Genomic DNA, 22,710 nt, shown 5'->3' on the forward strand with positions numbered 1-22,710 from the left:
GCTTTCGAGTCTCGTGCTACCCCTAGCTCGATTCACAGCTACATCAATTTCGAAAGATTAGAGCTCCATTTATGTATTTGTTTTTCTTGGCAGTGGAGTAAATGACTACTTGTAATGTGAAAGGGGTCGCTCAACTTCACAAGGTCAGAGAAATGTGCTCTGGCTTGTTTATCCCACAACTTCACAACTTACCACACAAAATACACATCTCTGCAGAGTTGCGTGATTAAACTCTGTGTTGGGGCACATTAGCTGCAGCTGTGCTTAATTACAAGGCTCCTCTCTCCTCTGGTACTGATCGTTCAGTACCTGCCGTAGCTGCAGAGGAAGGTGGACAAAGAGCCACACAGAGGGAGAGACTGAGCTGTCAGCCCATGACACACAGTGGAGGGCTGTGCACAGAGATAAGGGGTCACACGGAGCCCCCAGGACGTAGCAGGTGAGAAGTGAATTCTGAGGAACCGGGTGACTATGACGATGATGTTGATGATGATTATGGTGTAGGTGATCGTGAGAGGCAGGAGTGTGACCTGCGAGAGGAGGCAGGAGAGTTTTTGTGCAAAAAAAGAGAAGAGAGACCGAATAAGGAGACAGAGGGCGAGAAGGATTCAAACACCTTGCCCACCTTAAGTAGAACGACAGGGAATTGGGTTCAGCGCAGGAAAGACTTTGAGAGGAAAACCATGAGAACGGAAGACTAGAGCAAAGAGAAACCAGGTGATAGTGAAATGGAAACATGGGGTCGGTGTAGGAAGAGGAGTGATGCTAAGGGCTGAGGAGAAATGGAGCCAGCTAAAGAAGTGTGACAGACCTGGAGATAACTGGTTTGGATTGGCTACGATACTCGTTACTGTAAGTTGCTAATGTGTTTGTGTCATGTGGGAGTTGCTGCAGTTATAACAGTGTCCGATTTGAAGGCTTCAACATACAGCGCAAAAATTTTAGGTACTTTAGGTCTTTAGATTCTTATCCATCATACAATAGCATCATCCATACCGTCCCAAATTCGCTCTGCAGCACGACAATGACCCCGAGCGTACAGCCAGAGCCATAACGAACTATGTTCAGCGACAAGAGGAACAAGGAGTCCTGCAACATCGCGTCTGGAGTCGCATGAAGAGACAGAAGACACTGAGACAGCCCAAAACCAGAGAAGAACTGTGGCAAGTTCTCCAAGATGCTTGGAACAACCTACCTGCCAAGTACCTTGAAAAACTGTTTGCAAGGGAACCGAGGAGAATTGACGCTGTTTTTAAAGGTCGCAGCAGTTACTGATTTGATTTAGTTTTAAATGAATCACAAATGAAACTGGAATTTTTACAAGGCTGATATTGCAAAACAAACAAACCAAAAGTATCGCAAAAACATTTTTCAGTCTCCTCATGAGATCACATTGACAGAAGCATTTCAAGTTGCATTTTGACTTATGTCCGTCAGTGCACATACCGTGTGATTTTGTGTCAGTACAAAACAATATAGGACATTATTTTCTTGTATACGAACTGCAAAAACTGCATGCTATGACAATTAGCCTCATAGTACATGCTGCGTGTAGTATGAAATTGAGACAGTGCGTGCTAATGCCTCCACATGATGTGACTGTAAGGACATAGGCTAACACTCCACTTCTTACGAGAATGGAACACAATCCTGTTAATAAAAACACATTTTCTTAGCAGTCGAAACCGGGAGGTTCCAAGAGGCCGCCTAGTTCCGACCATGACTATACAATTTCACAAACTGAACTATAATATTGCAATACCATATCATTCATAAACCCTGGCCCATAATCATTAACTCATCTGCGGACTACTATCATATGAAAATAGCCCTCTAGCTGTACAGCTGGATAGGCACAGTGCACACCCTCCAGTCACACAGTGACAAGCTATTTAACTGGCCTCCCAGAGTCCCATTCATCATCATGGCTGCCTTTAGTGGAGAGGAGCACATTTCCACTTCCCCACTCTCTGTAAAATGAACAGCTCCACTGGCTCAGCTCTGGCTCTCTGTCGTTTTATCTCTTTCCCTGTACTCTCAGCTTCTCCTTGCTGGCGAAAGACGCCACGGATGGCTCTACAACGTCAAGCTGTTGGTTTTATATCTTGAAGCACATGTATTGTTACAGTGGGATTAATGCTGATGGCCAGTATGATGTTCATACATAGATTAAAGAAGCATCACCACGCTTCTATTTTTAAAAGTAGCCCTTTTAATCCACAAAAGTCAGCAGCATTCTTTGAAATATGTGCATGTAAATCATGTCAACTTCCCACTACCCACATCATCAACATACCACATATTTCATGCTAATGAAGACAGCACAGAAACGTCTAAAAGGCTTTTTTTTTTTGTTGTTACTGAAGAGTACACATCTCAAAAGCTTTTGTAGTAATCCATATGTTAATTGCTTCTCCACAATGTAATCTGGCCACAGTGGAAGAAAACATCCGTGGTAAGCAGAGTGAATGCCCATAAACCAATGTTGTCTTGTGTGGTAGAAAATCATTTCCCGTTGTTGTTGTGGCTGCAGCTGAATGATAGTTTTCAAGGTTAAACTGTATCTTATATTAAAAGGAAAAAATAGAAGAAGGAAAATCTATTCAAATCATATGTATCGGAAAATGAACCCTACAATACCCTTGTATAGTAAAGTCCTAATTTCATACTGATTTTATACATGTTTGTATAACAGTTTATAATTATATTTAACATATTGTACATATCATGGATGTTACACATTACCTAATTTCCTGCAATCATTCCAAATCAGAGATCGTTATAATTACCCCTCCTTGTCTCAATACTTGCATTAGTTTTTGTCGTCTGGTCTGGGATCTGCCTTATCTACTGTAAATGTGTGAAACGAGAGGTTTACGATCTAGTCTTAATTTCTGACTCTGCGAAGTCTGAGTTATTAAAAAAAAAAGGTGGGTCATTCCTCATTCACAGTTCTAAAGATAGTTCTGTCACCTCCAAACCTGATGATGATGACTCTGGAAACGAGGCCACTGGTGCAGGGATGATGTGTTAACGAGGCACCATACCACCATCATGCGCTGGACCCTTTGACAGTACCGTTGACTAGCATATGACTGCATCAGTGGTTATGAATCCCTCTTAAATAAAACAATTTGCAGTCATTCTTAAAAAATGATTGAGGCCGACGCCGGCGACAGATTTGTGATCACTAAATGGATCAGGTTCTTGACTGATGGCTGCTGAGATGTCGGAACGGGGCGAGGCTTCTGCGACTTCATTTTGCTCTGAGCTTGACCTTTCTTTTTCCTCTCAGTGCTCATAATGAATCTTCATCCTGGAGCATGCTGATGAGCCCTGAGCCTACAGTAATGATGAGTGATGATTGATGAATGAGAGTCGTAGCACGACGTTTTGTCTGTGTCACATAGTATTTTGGGCGACGAAGCGCTTGATGATGGCGCGTCTTTAAGTTAGGAGATCAATTAATTATGATGATTGAGCATTTCTTTGACACAAAATTGACCAGAGGAAAAAATTGATTGGTATTCTACATGTTGAGATGATGACTCTACAGTCTTTTACTTTTAATAAAAGCTCTGGGTGCATGTTTTCACGTAGAGCTATGTGTGTGTGCATGTGTGTCTTTCACGGGAACCAGCTGTCTGTACTATGATTATGTTCCCAGAGAGATTTGTTCTAATGATCACTGCTGGTTTGAGTTTCCTATGCATCTATTGTGTGATTGTTTCTTAGGCAATTGTGTCCTGTAATAGGACAAACACACAGCGCTGCCTCTCTGAGGGGCCCCGGCCCTCTCCCCCACCCCATCCCACCTGGCATAGCTGTCAGAGACATGGCTCGTTGCCTTGGCATGCAACGTGCCATCTCCCTGGCACATTCTCTGGTCGTGGAACTGAGGGACGGGACCTTGCCAACTGGGGCTCCCGCGGTCATTGTGGTTGTCCACTCTGGAGGACTGGAGGGCTGCTTTTCCACCTGCTCAATGGGAACCTAAAGTGCACCTCCAGTGGCCTCCATATGTCACCCAGTTTCCCCATCCATTCACTGCACTTTGACAGGTGAGTCTTTATTAGCAGCGTTTTAGACAAAGTCATAAAAAAACGTTTGCTATTGTGGCACAGTATATCTTAATATTAAGCCATTTTTGTGCACCAACCAAATAGACTGCTGCTATTTTTATGCGCTCAATATAATGACTACAGCCAATAATCCAATTATTCAATTATGTAGTTTGAAAATTCAGTTTGCAACTGTTCATTCATTCAGACTACAGCCAGGTTTATGCTGCATCTAGTCTCATATTTATGAAATTGTTTAACCTAATTTCCGCCGGTATGCAGTAAAATGCCATAAACTGGCGAGGTAACATGAATCAGATATATTACTTCCTCTGCAGATAAAGTCAGCCAGCATTGACATAATAAGCAGAGCAGGTTCAGTGTGACAAACCTGATTAAACCAATTTTTCAAAAGCAGTTTAGAGCGTCCCTGTTTACATTAATTGCACCATTTTTAATTTCACCCCACTCTAAACATACAGAGGGACATACCTGTAAAACATGAAAAAACATATTGTTAAAGAAATCCTAAAGGATTACTGTTATTATTCTGGTGTCATCCTGCTTTCATGGAAATTGTTGGTGAAGACGTGCGTTTTTGTTTTGGTTCTCAGGACAGAATCTGCAGCAAGATTAAACGGCATTTCATTGCCAAACAGCAGGTAATGAAATTAAAGCTTTTTCACCCATGACCTATATTTACATCCAATAAGAAAGTGATTGATATTTCCCGACAACCCCTGTCATTAATAAACAAGTACAATACAGAATAACAAAAGACATAAATACTTCATAGAAAAGGAGTTTAACTTTGAAGTAACTTATTCACTATTGCTTGGTTATCTGCAACCGGCAACATGGTTTCTTTCTAGTAAATGCAGTTTGTATTCGGCATAAATGGTAAACTCCAGTTTCCCCTTGACATATTGAAAGTTTTGCAGTTTTTAAGCGGTCTCTGCCATTTAATTGGCACCGACGATTCTGCCACATCGGAGCTCTCTCGTGTTGCTTTGAAAACTCACACGTCCAAATGCTGCCAAACCTCTTTTATAGCTGACAAATGCTGTTAATTGGCATCAAACCTAACATGACTCAGTCTAATGGTAGTGTTGGCAATCGTTATTAAGTTACTTTAGAATTTTAAGGTCTTTTTTTTTTGATACGGTGCTTATGTTATTTTTTTCCACTGTCTGATATTTACATAGAAGAAGACATGCAGGACATGACATAGAGGGTTGAAGACCCCTTTTACAATGCAGTAGCACTACAATAATGTAGCTACATGGATGAACTGTTTGAGACTCCAAGCAGGAAACAGGAAACAATTTACATTTGACTTCTTATTTATCAAACTATGAGGAGTCCTGACTCCCTTTGTTCAAGTATAGATCTAAAGTCTTCACCATATTACTTTCAAAGAGCAGTGACTTTGGCCATCAAATGTAGTCTTCGGTTAAAAAAAAGAAAACATACTATGAACATAGGAATGACATGACGATGATTTCATTCATGTTTTTCAACCACCCTCCCACTTTGACTGCAAAATTAAGTTAAGGAAATATTATTGATATTATAATATGCCATCCAGGTGATTTTGAAGAATTGGCTGTGTGATGTATAGTCGGAGTAATATAATCTCATATACTGTATTTTAAAAAATAAAGGCAAATGCAAGAAGTAAGTCGTCACTTTCGCTCCATCCATCCAAGATTCATTGATACCGTATGGCACTGGTTGTCAGTACTTTTACACAAGTGACAGATTAAAAACCATCATACATTTTGGAGCAGTTGTCCCCAACATTTTGAAAGATCACAGTGGCATCCTGAAACAGTTTCTTTGTGCTTCACATTAATGTATGAACTGAACTGGTCTCTCGTGGTGGCTTGTATTTAGGCTCTGACTCAACTGAAAGTCGGATCAATAATTGAACGTCGAACGCATGAACACATGAATTAGCAAAACTGATCTTAAAAATACATATGCTTTTGATAGCAGCTCTTCTGCTGGTGGAGTGAATTTTGTCATCAAAAGAAGGATCTTTTGTTCTGTTCACACAAATAGAGAACAGAAGGAGTAGTAATGTCCCTAAAAGACCTCAACACATCAGGGAAATGCGTTTTCTAACAAGTGAGTACAACATCCAGCTTTCATAAGCCAGGCACACTGTCTTGGGGTTATAAATGGCTTAATTGGCAGTAGCTCCACGAGTGTCACAGAAAATATCAGCAGTGAAAGAGAGGCTACTGCAGCAAACTCCCCAGTGTAGTGACAGTGTCAAAAGAGTTTCTGTAATGCTCTCTATGAGTTCAGAGAACAGTCCGGGTTGATTTCCTGTCATCGCAGGCACATAATTACTTCCAACTCATGTCACTGTGGAAAAAGAACAAAGAGCAGCTCAGCGGTGGAAGAAGTATTCAGAGCTTCTTCTTATATATATATAAAAGCAGCAGTAACGCAACAAAAAAATAGGCTTGCAAAAACCAATGAATGTACTATTTCTGAATTTCCTTTGTGCATTATCTGTATCTGAACAATAAATGGTTAGGTTTGCAAAATGGATGTAATTTACTTTGTGGACTTGGCAAATTACAAATCAAATTTCCCACGTAATGTCCCACTGGTGCCTTGGCTCCGTCTGTGGGCTGTCCTATAGTCAGAAGCCTTGTTTTGAGGCCGTTACTGAGACCTACGGAATGTGAAGGACGGAACGTCATGTGTGTCAAAATCAAATCAGAAGATTGATGACATGTCTTTGCAGAATTGTACTCCGTATTTGCATGTGGTGGAAAGGATATTAAATAATAAACTGCCGTCCGAGGAGCTTGGCTCAAGGAAGTTCAGAGGAATTCAAGTCGATGCCTCACATCGGAACTCTGACTCTATTCGCTTAAATCATTAAACAGTTGCTAAACTTGCTCCTTAACCTTGCAGCAATTCATCTGATACACCAACTGGAACAGATTAGCCTCATTTGAATTAGATGAATTAACGCTATCAGCAGTTCGTGGTCCTACATTACTTAGGATTTTGTCCTCAGATTCATTCAGTTCAGAGCATCATTGTTACTCGAGGGTCATAGTATGTCTGACAACAAAATCAGGGGGCCTAAAATGGGCTTACTATGGTTAAATGACAGAGTAGTTATTCTAACTGCACCTCTGTAGATTATGATTTGGGAGGATGAGGATAAAAGAGTAAAATCACATGTAGACATAGAAACCAGTAGGGATTATGGATGAATCAGTCTGAATAAAGCCTCCTCCAGCTATGGCAAAAGTAAGATAGTAGATAGCACATAAAGCCCGATGTGCTGTATGTTGTCTTAGCAGCGAGGAAAAATCCTTTCATATTCACACTTTGACAGTTTTGACTAATTTATGACATCCAAAAGAAAAATATCTGCAAAAAAAAGGCCCAGATCTAGTCACAGAACCAACCCACAGACTAAACAAACTTAAAAAAATAAATTAAAAAATGAACAAAATAAAAATCCACTTTTTGTTCGTCCTGTCGTGGATTTTCTCAACTAAAGCACTGTGGTTTTCCTTCGTTGTCATATTCAATAAAAATAAAGAAGAAGGTGATACACAGATCACCAACTGTCTGGCACGGGCAGGCCCCGCTTGAAATCACACGTCTCTGAGCGGCGTCGCTCGCAGCTTGTCTCAGCAGGCTCCTTGTTAACAGGATAGCGCCTCCAAATCTGCTCCTGTAACACCTCCCAGCACGGGTCATTACTGCAGACATCGCTGCAGATCATAAAACTAAAGGATTTCCTCCAATCAAGCAGCAATGTATATGCAGGCAGTGGATGAGCATCATAACAATACCCTTAAATAACATCCGAAAGGCCTGAGAGGTAAATAGGAGGTGCTGGTGTGGCGCTAAAGCAAGCATCATTATCACATGGACTGCAGATGAATAGATTTGGTGTGATACTATGAACACACCCGAATCCATGTGTGACTTTGCAATTACAGCACATTTACTGCACCAGCTGCTGTATAAATCGAGGTGTTTGTGCAGCGCGGTGTGACAAACGCTCCCAAGAGATTGAGCAGTTGCTGGCTTTGATGGTGAGATACAGCAGAAATTTATTCACACTCGAAGTTGTGTTAAGAGAATATTAAGTCACCGCTACAATTGGACTTTACTGCAATACTTTATGAAATCACATCAGCCCCGTAAATTCAGTTGGATTAATATGAATCCCCAAAAGGTGCTGTGTGTAAGGCCAGTAAATGTATGCATGAACACAGTATTGATGCAGAATTCTGTCAAAAGGAAGCAGAACATTCTGGCTTGAATTCCAAGATTGGTGGACAAAATGAAAGAATAGAAACTGGCGCGTTTTAAGGAATTGTACATGTTGTAGTCATAAAGGACACCTGTAACACTTTTGAAAGCTATAGTAATATATCATCACATACAAAATAACGCATTGTTATAGATTCAACTACCCAACGGCTTTTAAAGTAGCTAGGAAAAACAACCCTGGCTACCCCTGTGCTCCGTAGGCTACATACAGAGCAATTCTCTGGGGGATGTATTCCAGACGTAATGAGAAAGAAACATCGGGGTAAACAAATCGACTTTTTTTTGCAGGCAGGCCTAATTACAGGGCAGGAATAAATAACTATTGGAGAGGAGACAGGCATGCTAGTGTAATGCATTGTAATTGGCAATGGAGAGTTAATGTGTCATTTTTCTGCCTGACATTTTGCTGTGGCATGCTCGGTTCACAGTAAGGTTCCCTTAGCCTGCAGATGTTTGGCTGCACAAGCGACACGGGCCGATTGTTTGCAGCACCCATCTGTGATAATTTAGTTGTTACATTTTGTCGTAAGCTTTTGCATGTCCCAACTGTGCCAAAGATATACTGCCGGGATCATGGTGGCCACATATTTTCTCATAGTGAATTAAAATATGGATTTATTCTCCCTCTTTAAGGGCAGAAAAAAAGAGAAAGTAATCAGGTTTAACATTAGCCCTGGTGTTTTTAAATGGAAATATATGACTGAATGATGGAAAAGGATCATCCTAGCTCTGAGCAAAATGCACTCTTGGACACCCTTAGGTGGGGATCACACAGAGATGCCTCACTGCAGTATCTGCTTCAGAAATACCATGGTAGAGCAAAACGGCCCTCGGGGCCGTCTGGCTCAAGTGTCACATTGATGAGCACTGGAACTGTTGAAAAATATTTTCACTTTTATGCATTCCTGGAAAAAATCCAGGAGAGCATGTCATAAGAGATGGGTACATCGCTGGCGCGTCAAGTCCTCATTGGTTTTTCAGGTCCAGGTTATTTTAGGAGTTTCTTTTTTTAGGGTAACCACCTAACCTCAAACCACCTACTCCGGCTTTAACTGTGTTTCCCAGAATGCCTTTCAGTATCCAGTGTGGGGCCCTACACTTGTTGCCATCACTCAAAGGTCAACATGTTCAGCCACACCCATTACCCAAAACACGACATGTCATGTGATAATTATTGTCTTTGAAAGTTTTTTTTTTTTTTTTACTTTCATGTGGTTTTCACAGGTGGGAAATACTGAGTGGACCGAGTGTAGGACCACAGTTACATTATGCTTTTTGTACCTTTATGTTTGTCTGTATTTTTTTACTCTTATTATTATTAAAATAATAAGAAAAAACCCAAACATCCCTCCTCTATATATAATTTATAATGAGCATATTTTATAGGGTATCCAAGTCACAATAATAAGAAAAAACAACAAAGACAAGTATATCAACAACAGTTAAAACACTGCTGTAGAAGAAAGTACAAAGAACAAGAACAAAACAAAAGAAATCAGCTAAATAGTATTTTAATACCAACTTTTAAACTAAAGGGATTTTCCTGAAGATTCAAATGTACCTTTAGGTTTATTGATTGTTTGGTTCAAAACAAAAAACAGGTCTTAAGTCTGTCTGCTTTTTAATTCGTGGCAGATAACAAAAAGAGCTGATACCCATAATTGGTGCATTAGAAAAACAATGTTCCTCAAAGAAATGCTATTGTGGTTCTATTGCCATTGAAGATACCCCGAAGTCTCCATTCCATCTTCACCTTGGAATTAGCAGTTAAACACAAGGTCCAATTTAAAAAAAAGAAAAAAAGCTTTCAACCGCATCTCACGGCCTTCCTCGGTGGATGGAGCTGCTCCGTTGTCATGGAGATGGGTTGTTATCCCCAACAAATTAAGAGAAGAGCAATACACAGCTAGTCATAATATAGCCCACAAACTCTTACATCTCAAAAGTTGTAGATATCATCAACAAATGGGATTTTTGTTGAAATTACATTGAGCGTGTTAACTTGTTAATAATTCACTCTCCCTCAGGAGTTATTTAAAGAGATTTAATGTAAATTTGATTTATTTATTTTTATTTTTATATTAATATTAGAAACTGTCTTATTTCTTTATTTTCTGTTACACCTCTTTATTCTTTACCGTAGATTCTCTTAAGGACATTCTGTGTATTAATGTGTCTTAATGGATTACCTTTGCATGTTTAGACTTTCTGTACTTTACTAATTTACATCTTATTTATTTATTACATATACTTTACTGCTAAAAAAATTATAAAATGGATGTATGATTGTAGCTGTCATGTCACCCATGTTATGTGACAGTGTTCTAAATAAGTAAAATAAGATCTTTTTTAAAAAAAAACAACAACAACAACACAGCATTTAAAGACTGATACACAAGTAATGTCTAATAGCTGTTTTCCGTCTCGAGGTGTTTGGAGTAGAATCTTTTCGGAGCACTGATCTTGTCATCAGTTATTGCCTTCTTCACACATGTAAATCATAAAACCAAGAATGATCCAAGATGCTAAAAAAGAAAAAGGCATGATCTGGCGGTGACTGTTGCGTCCCCTCTCTCTCGCGCTCTCTCTCCCTCTCCCCTACGAGCGTTCATGCACTTCATGACAGATTAGATGGAGAGGGGGGGGGCGGAAGAAAAATCCCCAAAAAGAATATTCCCTTCGCTGTAATCGTTTCAATCTGTTCTGCCAGAACAGATTGTGGTATTTTGCTTCCCTGTTGGAGTGCTGTGTACTTCTCCTCCATCCCTCTCTTATTTTCTCTCTGCTTCTCCCCCTTTCCCCATTATTGCAATATGGCACCCTCCATTTCATTGTCAGTCTGGGCAGCACTGCTACAGCATAGACCTCGTTACGTTTTGCCGAGCCCCCTGGCCACGTCCCTGGTGAAGGTGTATGATCATCCATCATGGATAAAACATTACACTACGCGCATATGGCCACAAGTTCCTGCTTCGGCTGGAAATAGGGGGGATAAGCACAGAAAAAATGCCTGTGAAACTGGCCACCTACTATCAAAATGAAACACTTAAGGAAACCTCTGCCCTGTTTGTCAGGTCAAATTTTCTGTACTCAGAGAACGTGGAGCATGCAAGATTAGGCGCTGCTTCTTGTTTTGTGTTTTCCAGTGATCCCCAAGCCCCATTAAATGAGCTGCAGTCCCTGTTGATTGAGAGAGTCCCTTTAAGTGGCCATGGCAATTCCAACAACAACAGTCGACCTCCTCTGGCAGGAAAAAGACCCTAAACCACAAGAGCTGGGGTTGAAGGGGGTAGGTGGGAGGCCTGCCAGGAGGGAGGCAGCTTGCGGTTGTAGATCTTGGGAAGGCTGCAAGTGTTGCCCAGACAGCCCCTTAAGTGACTTCACCTCATCTCAATGGTGCTCATTACGGCCGATAGAAAGCCATCCATTCAGGGCAGCAGTATAAAACAAACCAACTCCATCTGGAGGGAGGACAAGAGGGTGTCAACATGGGCTCACAGAATTGATTGGGTGCTGTACAATACTGTGAATGGTAGAGGGCTGCACATCTCATTAGGTTTTAGTGGTATGTAATTTTTACACACTTCCCTCCTCGCTATCACAATTGCTGCAGCATATTTCGAATTTAAATGTATAAACAACATACAGCAGGGTTTCCACAGAATCTGTAAATATTTACTCATAAGACAGAAGAAAAAAATTCAAGCGTCTCCACAGCTGACTTCTTTAAACATATTTCAGTGGCTATAACTCAAAGCGGGGCACCGTGGCAAAATCCAAACAGCATCGAGTATTCATTTTGAAGCCCGTGTTTACACTGCTCAGTTTGTTAGCCTAGCGTCTCCGAGCAGCAGGCTCCTGCTGGGATATTAAGGAAGCTTCTGCCTTCACAAGATGGAGTCTAACAGGGAGGAGGGGAAGATGGGCAGAGGACTCACGAGACTGCATTATCTTTGACTGTCAAATTCGTTTGAAATGCCAGTTTCGACAAATTACACCTTTCTTCAGCCCTGATATCCCCCTGTAAATGCATTTTCTCTTTCAAGTATTGCAGTTGAATGACATGTGTAGCTTTGTAGCGCAGGAACTGTCCGTATTCAGCAGGTGAAATGGGCACAAACACGGAATTGTGCCTGTCAACTGTAGCATGGTGAACATATTTATCCAACCAAATGCTTCTGGGCTTAATGGCTTTGATTTGAAATTCTCTTCCTTTCATTAGGAACCACTGACATTTCAAGCACACCTGTATGCTACTGTCACTGACTAACCTTTGAAAAGAAGAGCGATGCGTCTTTCCCGAAGAGACAAAAGCCCGGAAAAAAATGTTGACACGATGACGAACGTTTTTCTCTTCATTCTGCTTTACAATTCCAGCAGTTTTAAAACAGGCTAAACCAACTAATGAGGAAAAAAAACATTGCAAAAGATAGGAAAAAAACAAAAAAATACAGTGAATGTCTAAAATCTACTTTAAATTCAGCAGCAACGTACAATAATTCCATCCGCACCATTTCATTCGACATATAAAGTTTATTTGAACTGTTTACACAAGTGTTTGATGTGCCTGTACACAAGCATACATTCAAGCATGTTGCATGCTTCAAAGAAGTATCAATCCACCAACTGTATGAGATACAATATGAGAGTTTTAGACTACGCGTTGCATAATACATTTCAAGCTTTTGGTCCCAAAAGACCATCAGGAGGTAGATAAGGTTGTATGCTCCTCGTGAGAAACAAGTTTAACTTTGATGTAACTAAACCAACACTGCAAACAGGGCTGGGTCATATTTGGTTTGTTGCCATTTAGCAGTGTGGTAGCAGTGCATTTCACATTCTTGCTGGTTACTTTCATTTCGTGATTCAGCTCCTCTTTGTTGACGCAGTTTGACTCTGTGTGCCATATGTTCTTTTAAGATTTTCCATTCAGCTCCCTTGAAAATAAATGAAAGCGCTCACAAACTTATCTCCATAGCATACTCTGAATTTATGGCCTGGGTTTGTGGTAAAAACAGACCCGCATTAAAGCTGTATGTTCCTTAAATAATTTTGCTTTTTTTTTTTCACAGATGCACCTTGCTTTTCGTGCTTTTTATCGTATTTTAACTTTCTGTTGTGTATGTGACAAATAAATCTTTAAAATTTGAAAAAATCTGGGTTAAGCTCAAGAGAAGATGTTCTGCTAAGTGTCACATACAGGTTATGTGACACTGAGCAGACCTGTTCTGACCAGTGCCTGGGGCGAAACTGCAGAGAGCGGTCAGTACTGCGGATTTTTAAGTAATCTAACAAAATCCTCACCATTTCCTGATCCAATAAGAGCTCAGATTATCATAGATGCTAGTTTATGTGGTCACTGTAAGTGCAAATCTGCCCCTCTGCCCTCTGCATCCTCTCCACGACTTCTGACGTCAATCAAGCCGCCGGTTTCAGCAGACACGTGCACGGCAATGTTTCAGCTGCACACTGAGAGGTAATTAGAACAATGATTACCGGGAAAAGAGTGAAGACAGGGAAAGAAAGTGCTGACATGTGTGAGGTGAGCTGTGCCAGGCTCTGAAAATGTGCCCAGGCAAGCACATGTATGATGGGGGTGTGTGAGTGCACACCGGCTGCTTCCTGCTGAAGAAAGTTATGTGTTGTGCAGTGGCAGGTGGGAATGCTCCATGAGGCCATGTGCTGCTGCCATCTTTAGCCCGGGGTCTGGGCCAGGTACACAGCAGCTGTTTGTCTCTTCGGTTAAATAACCTACACACACACACACACACACAGAAATACACACCCATGGAAGACAAAATATCTGTGGATTCAGGACGGAAATGTCATCCTTTTTTTTTTTTTTTTTTCGGGGGGGCCAGTAACTTTCAAATTTACACATACAGCAATGTACCACACACACGCACACACAGATGCTCATCAAGTCACCACAGCCAACACAACTGTGTTGACCATAACTGTCCTGTCTGTTCTGTTAACGGTTGGTTAATTGCACTCACATTGTAGCTTCGTTAGCTTTGGAGCCGCTCCGTTGTGTTCAGTGGTCAGTGGGTGAGGTGATATGTTATTCAGGGTGTAAATAATCCTAAGGATGAACCAAATACCATGCTAAAGACTGTTCATCCGGCTCGTCCATGAGCTGAGCCTCATGCCTGTTAATCCTGCTCCAAATAAGATCAGGATCATGCTGGGATCACATTCAACTCAACGCCAGTATCGGTAATCCACACCAATCATTTGAACAGAATAGCCGATTTAGTGAAATTATTGGAGGAGTGTTAATGTTAACGAGAGAGAAATGTTTGAATTTAAATGATATGGCATTTCATTACTCAGTGAATGTAGAAATGAAACAGAATACTCAGTGTGTGTGTGTGTGTGTGTGTGTGTGTGTGTGTGTTTCCCTTTTAATCTGTTACACTGCAGTTTTTTTCTCAGCATACTCACAGCCCTCTGAAAACACGTACATCCTTGTCACTTAATGATCCCTGACTATGTTATAATGTACATATGGTTTCTGCTTTTAACAGATTTCAAAATATTTAGAAACGTTTGAAATATTCGGCTTAACAGCTGCTTCGAGTGCAAGTTAATCCACTGTCCTTTCAGTGCAGCAATCTAATGGCCATTTCCTCAAATGCATGGTTGCCATTACTTGATTCACGATGTGAATATCTCTTTAATGTTGGAGATTTGAGATTTGGTATGACCCTGTTCTTTAATCTGGAAGAAATATGTTCCAGTGACACAGGGCAACAGGCTGAGGGGGGGAAAAAAAAAAAAAAAAAAAAAACACTGTTAGAGAATTAGAAGCGAGTTTGAGCCCAGCTGTGTGCATGTACATAATATAATTGGCCTGAGGATGTGAACTGACTCTAACAGGCGAGTCTGCTGTGGAATATATTGCTTCATTATAAGAAGCAGAGTAAAAGCGTACTGTAAAAAGCTGCGGTCAGGTTTCATTTAGTGTTGGAATAAATGCTTTGGTTTATTATCAGTAGACCGGGAATATGTCTTGTAAAGGAACAAATGTTGGCCATTACATTATAATGGCCAACATGTAAACCCAGCTACAAGCCAAAAGCATGATCATTTGTCTGACTGCACCGCATGTTGTCTTTGCTATGTGTTTTTAAAAGTGCCATCACCTGAATATTCCTGCAACACAGAGTGAGAATCTAATGACTTCTCCTGTGCAGTCTCGCTTTATAACACAAGAACTGTCAAGATTTGCAGCAAAGCAAATGGTAAAATATTACTTGCTTTCAGTTTCCTTCATTTTGAGTGTGAACGGTTTTGTCTCAAGATGATGATAAATCTACTATTTAAAAACACAAAGTTAATTTTCAAAAGTTATTTGAAACAGAAGCACAACACATTATTGGTAATTAATATTATGAGTTGCTGTAGAGCATTTGGTGCAAAATACAGATATTTTAAAAGTAAAATCAGCTTTTTTTTCCTGATTTTATTTTTCATGATGAATTTTAGTGGGCAAGACTTTTCCGGTGGTACCCTGTGAATCTGGCGAGACCGCACGTAAACCTTATCTTCAATTTATCTCCGCCCACTGCGACTTGTACCTGACCCTGCTTAGCAACCTGACACCTACTTACAAGAGTGGGAGATGTATCAAGGTGTATTTCCTGTCTACGCCATAAAAATTATCAGTAAGACTTTACTGTGGCAACCTGTGTGGAGAAAATCAGGAAATATAATATAAGAATAATATAAGGGGGAGAGAGGGGTATGACATGCAACAAATGTCCCGAGCTGGAATCATTCCACACCATTTACTTGATTAATTAAGGCTTGATTATCTACAGGTACATTTGTGCATCAGTTTTGGTAAATTGACAAAATCTTATTTTGCACTTTGTATGAAAAGATCGACCCCTTTCTTAACCAATATTAAAAATGAATGCGAGATGCGACATTTGTAGTGAAGCATCTTGTGAATTAAAACTAACTTTTTTTTTTTTTTTCAACTTTTTTGCATAAATACTAACTTGTTTTTTAGTTCTTTTATTCATTGGTGCATTTATTCCTTCAGTCATTCATAACTGGCATGTTTACTGTTTACCAGGAAGCATGGCAGTATTTACGGATAGCACATTGAATCCTTCAGAAATTCTCCCCTGCAGTCCTGCTGAACTGTGCAGAGTGCTGTGTGTCCTTGTTTTCATGAGATGAATTCAGGGCCAAAAACAAGTATGCCAAGTTCGAATTAACTAGGTGGAAAGAAATTTCTCACACATCTAATCCTTGTCGGGAGCTACAGAGTTATAAAACTCACAATTCAGTGGGATAATTTAGTTTGCTAAAAGCATATGACTGATTATATTTGTATCAGAATGACAAGAGCTGAGAAATATGACAAAGGTAAAAGGAAATCACTGTTGGCCCCAGAGGTGAGCCTTGAGGCACACCATGCAAATCAGTGAAGCAGAAGGAATCATTAATTGAAAACGAAAATGTTATGTTTGACATTTAAAATGAGAACAGGTCGAGGGCGCTACAGAGATACCATAACAAAAGGAGGCTCTGTCATGCCCTCGGGGGGAAATGGTCATGTTGAATATGTCATGGACTCCTCAAACCAGTGGGGGGAGCTGTTCCATGTGTCTGAGTGCAAGGCTTTGTTTTATTGGTTGATACAGCAGTGATGGAATATAACTTGTTTCCAAACAGGTTACCCTTCCCTCATCCCTTCTCCCTGAAGCCTAGTCACAAGCCGAAGGAGAATGCACCACTGGTTTTCTTTGCCTTCATAATTCTGCTCCATTTTTACTACAAACAAGTAGTCACTTTTTATTGGCAACAAATACAGAGCCTTCCTCCAGAAGAGGAGTGATGCAAATGTCAGATTTTTCACCTTGGTTTAATACTATTTTCATTTGTCTATCCTCAAAAGACAAAAATATTTACTTTATCCTCCCTTCATCCTCAGTCATGTAACAATACAAACTAGCCCTGGGATTATTTTAGGCAACTTGATCTGAAATTTAAGGAACTTAATCCTATCTTCTGATTTCCAGCCACCATGTCACGTCATCTGTTGGAATCAAGTTACAGATGTTAGCCTCTGCGTCTGTTTGGATTTCTGTGAGTATTATTCTAAACAGGAAAAGATTTTTTTTACCATTATTTTGGGCTATGTACGAACCAGTTATGAGGACAGCTGCAATGGACATGGATCTATCAGTGAAACTTGCTCTAGTTCCACTGTTTGACAGCTGTTAAATCACGGGATTAGGCTATAAAAGGTTAAAATATTAACCAAGGTTAACTAGATTCACTGCTATTGAATTCACACCTAACGGCTATAGAGGACTCTCTTTGCATGAATTAAGATCATGTTTTATTGCTTGTCAGCTGAATCCCAGTCTATGTCCCCTTGAGGACCATGAAAACGCAAGTGCAGTGGAGGGTAAACCCACTTAAATTCAGTTTATCCACATTTTTATTTGCCAAATATAGTCCGACATAAACTTTTATGGCCCAGATTTACAACATTAAATATACAGTACTAAACAATGTCAAAAAGATGCCAGTAAGTAAGTGGTGATACAACAGTTTAAGGGTAGAGTAGAGTAGAGTTCTGTTTTTTCTGAAAATTTAATTCAGCTTTTATATTGACAGAACAATTTGAGGCTGTAAACCACGTCTTTTATGATAACATTATTATACTAGAAATAGGAATATAGATTAGAGGAAGGTGAGTTTGTGGGTAAGTCAAATTGTTATGTAGTTGTTATGTAACTGCAGCTATTTACCACTGAACCTGTTAGTATACAGCTGTCCTCAAGGCTGGATTAACGTCCTAGGGGGGCCCCTGGGCAAAAATTTGTTGTGGAACTGCATAATACATGGTGGTTTCAGTATTTCCCCGGGCACCCAGAAACCAACCAGTACTGTAAAGTGGAGATGATTAGTTGACTAATAGTTCAGTCAATTTACGTGAAAGTAAATTGGCAGCAATTCCTGATAACCGATTAATTGTTTACCGTAAATATTTGCTATCCCAGTTTCCCAGTTTTGGTTGATCATAGCCTAAAATCAACATATGTGTTTTTTTTATTTTTTTTATTTTTATTTTTATTTTGACTTTTTTACTGTTGGTCAGACAAAACAAGTAATTTGAATATGTTCACATGGGCCTCAGGGAGTAATGACGATTAATGTTTTTTTTTTTTTTTGACATTTTATAGACTAAACAATCAAATCAATTACCGAAAGAACACAATTGTCAGATTTACTGATAATGAAAATAAATGTTGCCCCAGGATTTCTGTTTGTTAATTAATTGACACTCAGAAAAATGGAAGCGATGTGATACAACGACCACAATATAAACAATAAACGTCTTAAAAACAGATTTTGACACAGCGTCCCTCTACAAGAGGCAACAAGATGGAGGACCTGTCATAGCTGATATTGTACTTCAGTGGTGCAAATTTCAAATAAACTTATCATTTATCAAATTATGTGGACTGAAATGACATGGAGTAAACTTTGGGGCTTTTTTCGGGCCCGTGGACAGTTGGCTTCTTCTGGTAACCCAGGCTCGAATGTCCTCTTACAGATCTAACAGACACACGGCAACATCGGTAGTCCTCTTTGTCATTACAATTTGATCATGGGTACGAAAAATATTAGTTCACTGTTCAAGCTTCTGCTGTTTCGCTGTAGGCTAACGTTGGCTTGTGCTAACTCCTGTGCTTGGAGTGTATAGCCCCATTGTGCCTGTCACAGAATCATAACTTTTACACCTGAACAACTGTTTTTGAGGTTTGCAGGGATGATTAATAACATTTGAGTCACAGACCTAAGCATCTTTTTTTCCCCCTCATGCATACATAGGACAGCTGTAAGCCAAAGGTTAATAATGACTTGTAACATTTTCAAAGTTTGGGAGTTTGAGACTGTAGCTAGTTCAGCAAAGAACATAACCCTCTGTTTGCTCATCTGATACTGTTATTCAAAATTTTAAGTTTTATTCAGCGGCTGAATAAATATTCAGATCGCTTACTTGAGTAAAAGTAGCTATACCGCAGTGTAAAAGTAGTCTGTTACAAGTAAATGTCCCGCATTCAAAATTTTACTTTAGTAAAAGTACAAAAGTATCAGCATCAAAGTTTACATACAGTACCAAAAGCAAAGCTATTCATCATGTAGAATGGCTGATTTCACATTATTGTACATTATATTATTGGATTATAATTATACATTCATTAATGTTTACATAACTTTATTAGAGGTAACTTTATATGCTGATGGGAGGTTTCATCTATAAAAATTGATTATATTTTATCTGATGATCATACGCCTTGTATCTAATAATTCTAATTACTTTGTAGACTGTTGGGTAGCTTGTGAATTTCCCGGCGGGAATCAGTAAACTCTTATCTCGTGATTATAATTTGTATTATTCATAATCTGAATCTGAAAAGTAACTAGTAACTCATCTTTTCCTATTAATGTAGTGGAGTGAAAATACAATATCTGACTCTGAAGTGTAGTGAAGCAGAATTATGAGCTAGCGGAAAATGGCAATATTGACATAAAGTACAAATACCTTGAAATTGTTCTGAAGTACATTTTCCACAATGGCTTTATCAACTGTGCAAAATTTTCAGATGTAAAAGTTTTTTTTTTTGAGCGGCGCAGACAAGTGAGACATAAACCGCACATAAAATATATTTATCAGTGGTGGAGTATGTATTCAGATACGTACCTTAAGTGAAAGTATCAATACCACATCACATAAATACTCTGTTAAGAGTAAAAAGTCCTACATTTAAATTGTACTTGATAATTGTACTCCTAAAATTTTGCAAGTATAATCAGGAAAATGTACTTAAAGTAAAAGTAAAGTACTCAATGCCAAAATATGACCTTTGTGACTGTTATACTATTGTATATTATGTCCTTAGATTATTATGCATTCATGTAAAAACATTCCTTTTGTAGCAGGATGAGGTGGTGCTTATTTTTAACTATAGGACTACAAGTGATGCTTATTTTCAAAAAATCTGCTGATCATTTTCTCGATTTGGTTTGTAAAACATCAGAAAATAGGGAGCCCAAAGTGACGCCTTGACACTTTCCAACCTACAGACCAAACCTTAAAATTATTTAAAAAATAAATTAAACATATTTTTAAAATTAAAAGGAAAAGCATCAAATCCTCAAATCTGAGAAGCTGAAAACATGAAATATTTGGCATTTTTCTATGAAAAAAGAACTAATTGTTTCAGCTCTACTTATAATGTATAAAAGAGCATCATATTTTATAAATTCTTCATATGTTTCGTATGCCAAAATCTTCATTTGTAAAGTAACTGGTAACTAAAGCTGTCAGATAACTGAAAAAAAAAAAATAATAATACAATATTTCCCTCTGAAATGTAGTGGAGTAGAAGCATAGAGTGGCATGAAAAGAAAAGTACAAGTACTTCAAATCTGTATTTAAGTACAGTACTTGAGTACATTTACTCAGTTACATTCCACCACTGATATTTATCCAGAGTTTGGGCCATGACTCCTACCGGTGTGAGTGATGAGTCAAAAAAAACAAACCAACCCAAAACAGAGCTCGTTGGCTGTTGGATTTGGCACCAGTGATGAACCTGAGTTAAACAGGGTTATTTACCTCTTAATATCAAATATATGAATATATACACTTAATATGAAATCGAGCTCTTGCTGAGACAGACATCTTGCGGACTGGGTGTGTTTTTGGACTCGCTTTGCTCAGTATTCGCTCGCCACTGATGCCGTGCGAGGCGTACGATTCGCGTGTGATTTTAGCACACCAGCACCGGACGAGCCGCGCCGTGGGGACCGGGGTGTTGCCCCGGGAGTGGAATCCAAAACCCACATTTTCGTTTTCGCCCGAGCGCACGGGCGGCCGGGAATCCGAACTTCCGCGCCGCTCCACGCCCTGTTTTCCGGGGAGCCCGCGGAGATCCAGCCCTTTCAACACGCTGCTCTCTTACGTCCCGTCCGTGAGCAGTGAGCTGGCCGCGGCGGAGATTTCTCCCTCCAGTCGGATCTTATCTTTTCTCCAACGGAGCCCTTTGCAGTCTTTCGAGCACTTGACACGTATCGGAGCGTTGAACGCGGCGCGGTTTTGCTCGGTCGCCCCGCGAATGTTTTTGTCCGTGCGCTGCGCCTCCGCGGCAATGGATTGATTTCAGTGTTTTTTCCTCCGACCTCTGCCTCGACCAAGTTGAGAAAACAGTCTCTCTGACCTGCGGCTTTTTCTCTCTCCAGCTACATGTTTCACCCGGCCAGTTTGAAAAGTACCTGGCTCCGGATGTTTCTGCACATTTTAGGACTTTGAACTTTTTTCTTTCTTTCTTTTTTTTTTTTTTTTTTGCTTTTTTTTTTTTTTCGGTCCCTTGTGCATTTTACCGGAGGTGGCCGGGGATTTTAAGGATTTCTTTATAAAAAAAAAAAAAAAAAAAAAGAAGAAGCTTCCCCGGGGTTCCTGAAGCCTGCAAAGATTAATTCGTGAAAAGTGATGGCCGAGCGGGGAGCTCTGTCGCTCCTCTCTCTCCTCTGTCTCACCTTTCTCTACACGGCGACCACCGCGGCAAAGCATGTCGACAAAGGTAAAGTGCCCGTCATACGCTGCCAGCGGTCCCGCTGCGTGTCTGCTCATTTACGCCTCGTTTGAAAGAAACTTACCTACATTGTATCACGAGTTGGGGGCGAGAGAGGGGGGTGGTGGGGGGGGAGAAAGACACGGAACGCAAGCTGTTGGCTCTGGAAAAACCACATATGGAGCCAGGCGGCTAGTTCTGCCGCGTTCAGGTCAGCTGCTCTCTCGCCGTTTAGATAACTTTAGAAGTAGGCTACTTTTTCATAACAGGCACACTCTTTCCTCCCGGGCCGGCCCCGTATCGGGCTGTAGAGCAACACGCGTTTTCCCCTTTACCCCCTTTTGTCTGCGCGGCGGCCGCCGAGGCAGGACTGCCGATAGGTTTGTGTTCGTCTTCCAGAACGGAGCCGAGACACGGGGCTTAGTTGTCTCGCATGCCCCCCTGGGTCGTGCGCACTCGGACTCTGAAAAGGGCTCCACGGCGCGTTCGGCCGTCGACTGGAGGTCATCCATCTGTCCCGGTCCCTGGTCGGCTCTGTGGTCATCGGGAAATGCAGAAGTGCAGAAAAGTACCTCGAATGTGAAAGAAAAAAAAAAAAATTACACCACGCAAAGAGTCATTAGCTTTGGCTGTCAGGTAACAAACAACCTGCAGCATCATCAGTCCGGCAGACGTCTCATTACCTTGGGCGTCAATACATGCTCAGCTGATGAATAAAC

At 40.3% G+C, this 22,710-nt stretch overlaps 1 protein-coding gene across 13 annotated transcripts in view; it reads left to right on the forward strand.

Moving 5' to 3' along the window:
- Positions 1–304: 304 nt before the first annotated feature.
- The window catches only part of neo1a (neogenin 1a), a 173,005-nt gene continuing 150,599 nt past the window's right edge, over positions 305–22,710 (forward strand). For 11 of the 13 annotated variants that reach the window (XM_040127550.1, XM_040127589.1, XM_040127560.1 and 8 more), the window contains exon 1: positions 21,877–22,000. In XM_040127550.1, the coding sequence (XP_039983484.1) occupies positions 21,910–22,000 (91 nt within the window). In that variant the 5' untranslated portion in view covers positions 21,877–21,909. Of the gene's footprint in view, positions 440–3,735; positions 4,062–4,675; positions 4,724–21,876; positions 22,001–22,710 lie in introns of those variants that run through there. The other 2 variants (XM_040127623.1, XM_040127631.1) reach the window with 2 other exon arrangements.

This window comes from Xiphias gladius, chromosome 1 (genome assembly GCF_016859285.1).
Source record: "Xiphias gladius isolate SHS-SW01 ecotype Sanya breed wild chromosome 1, ASM1685928v1, whole genome shotgun sequence".
Taxonomy (NCBI): Eukaryota; Metazoa; Chordata; class Actinopteri; order Istiophoriformes; family Xiphiidae; genus Xiphias; species Xiphias gladius.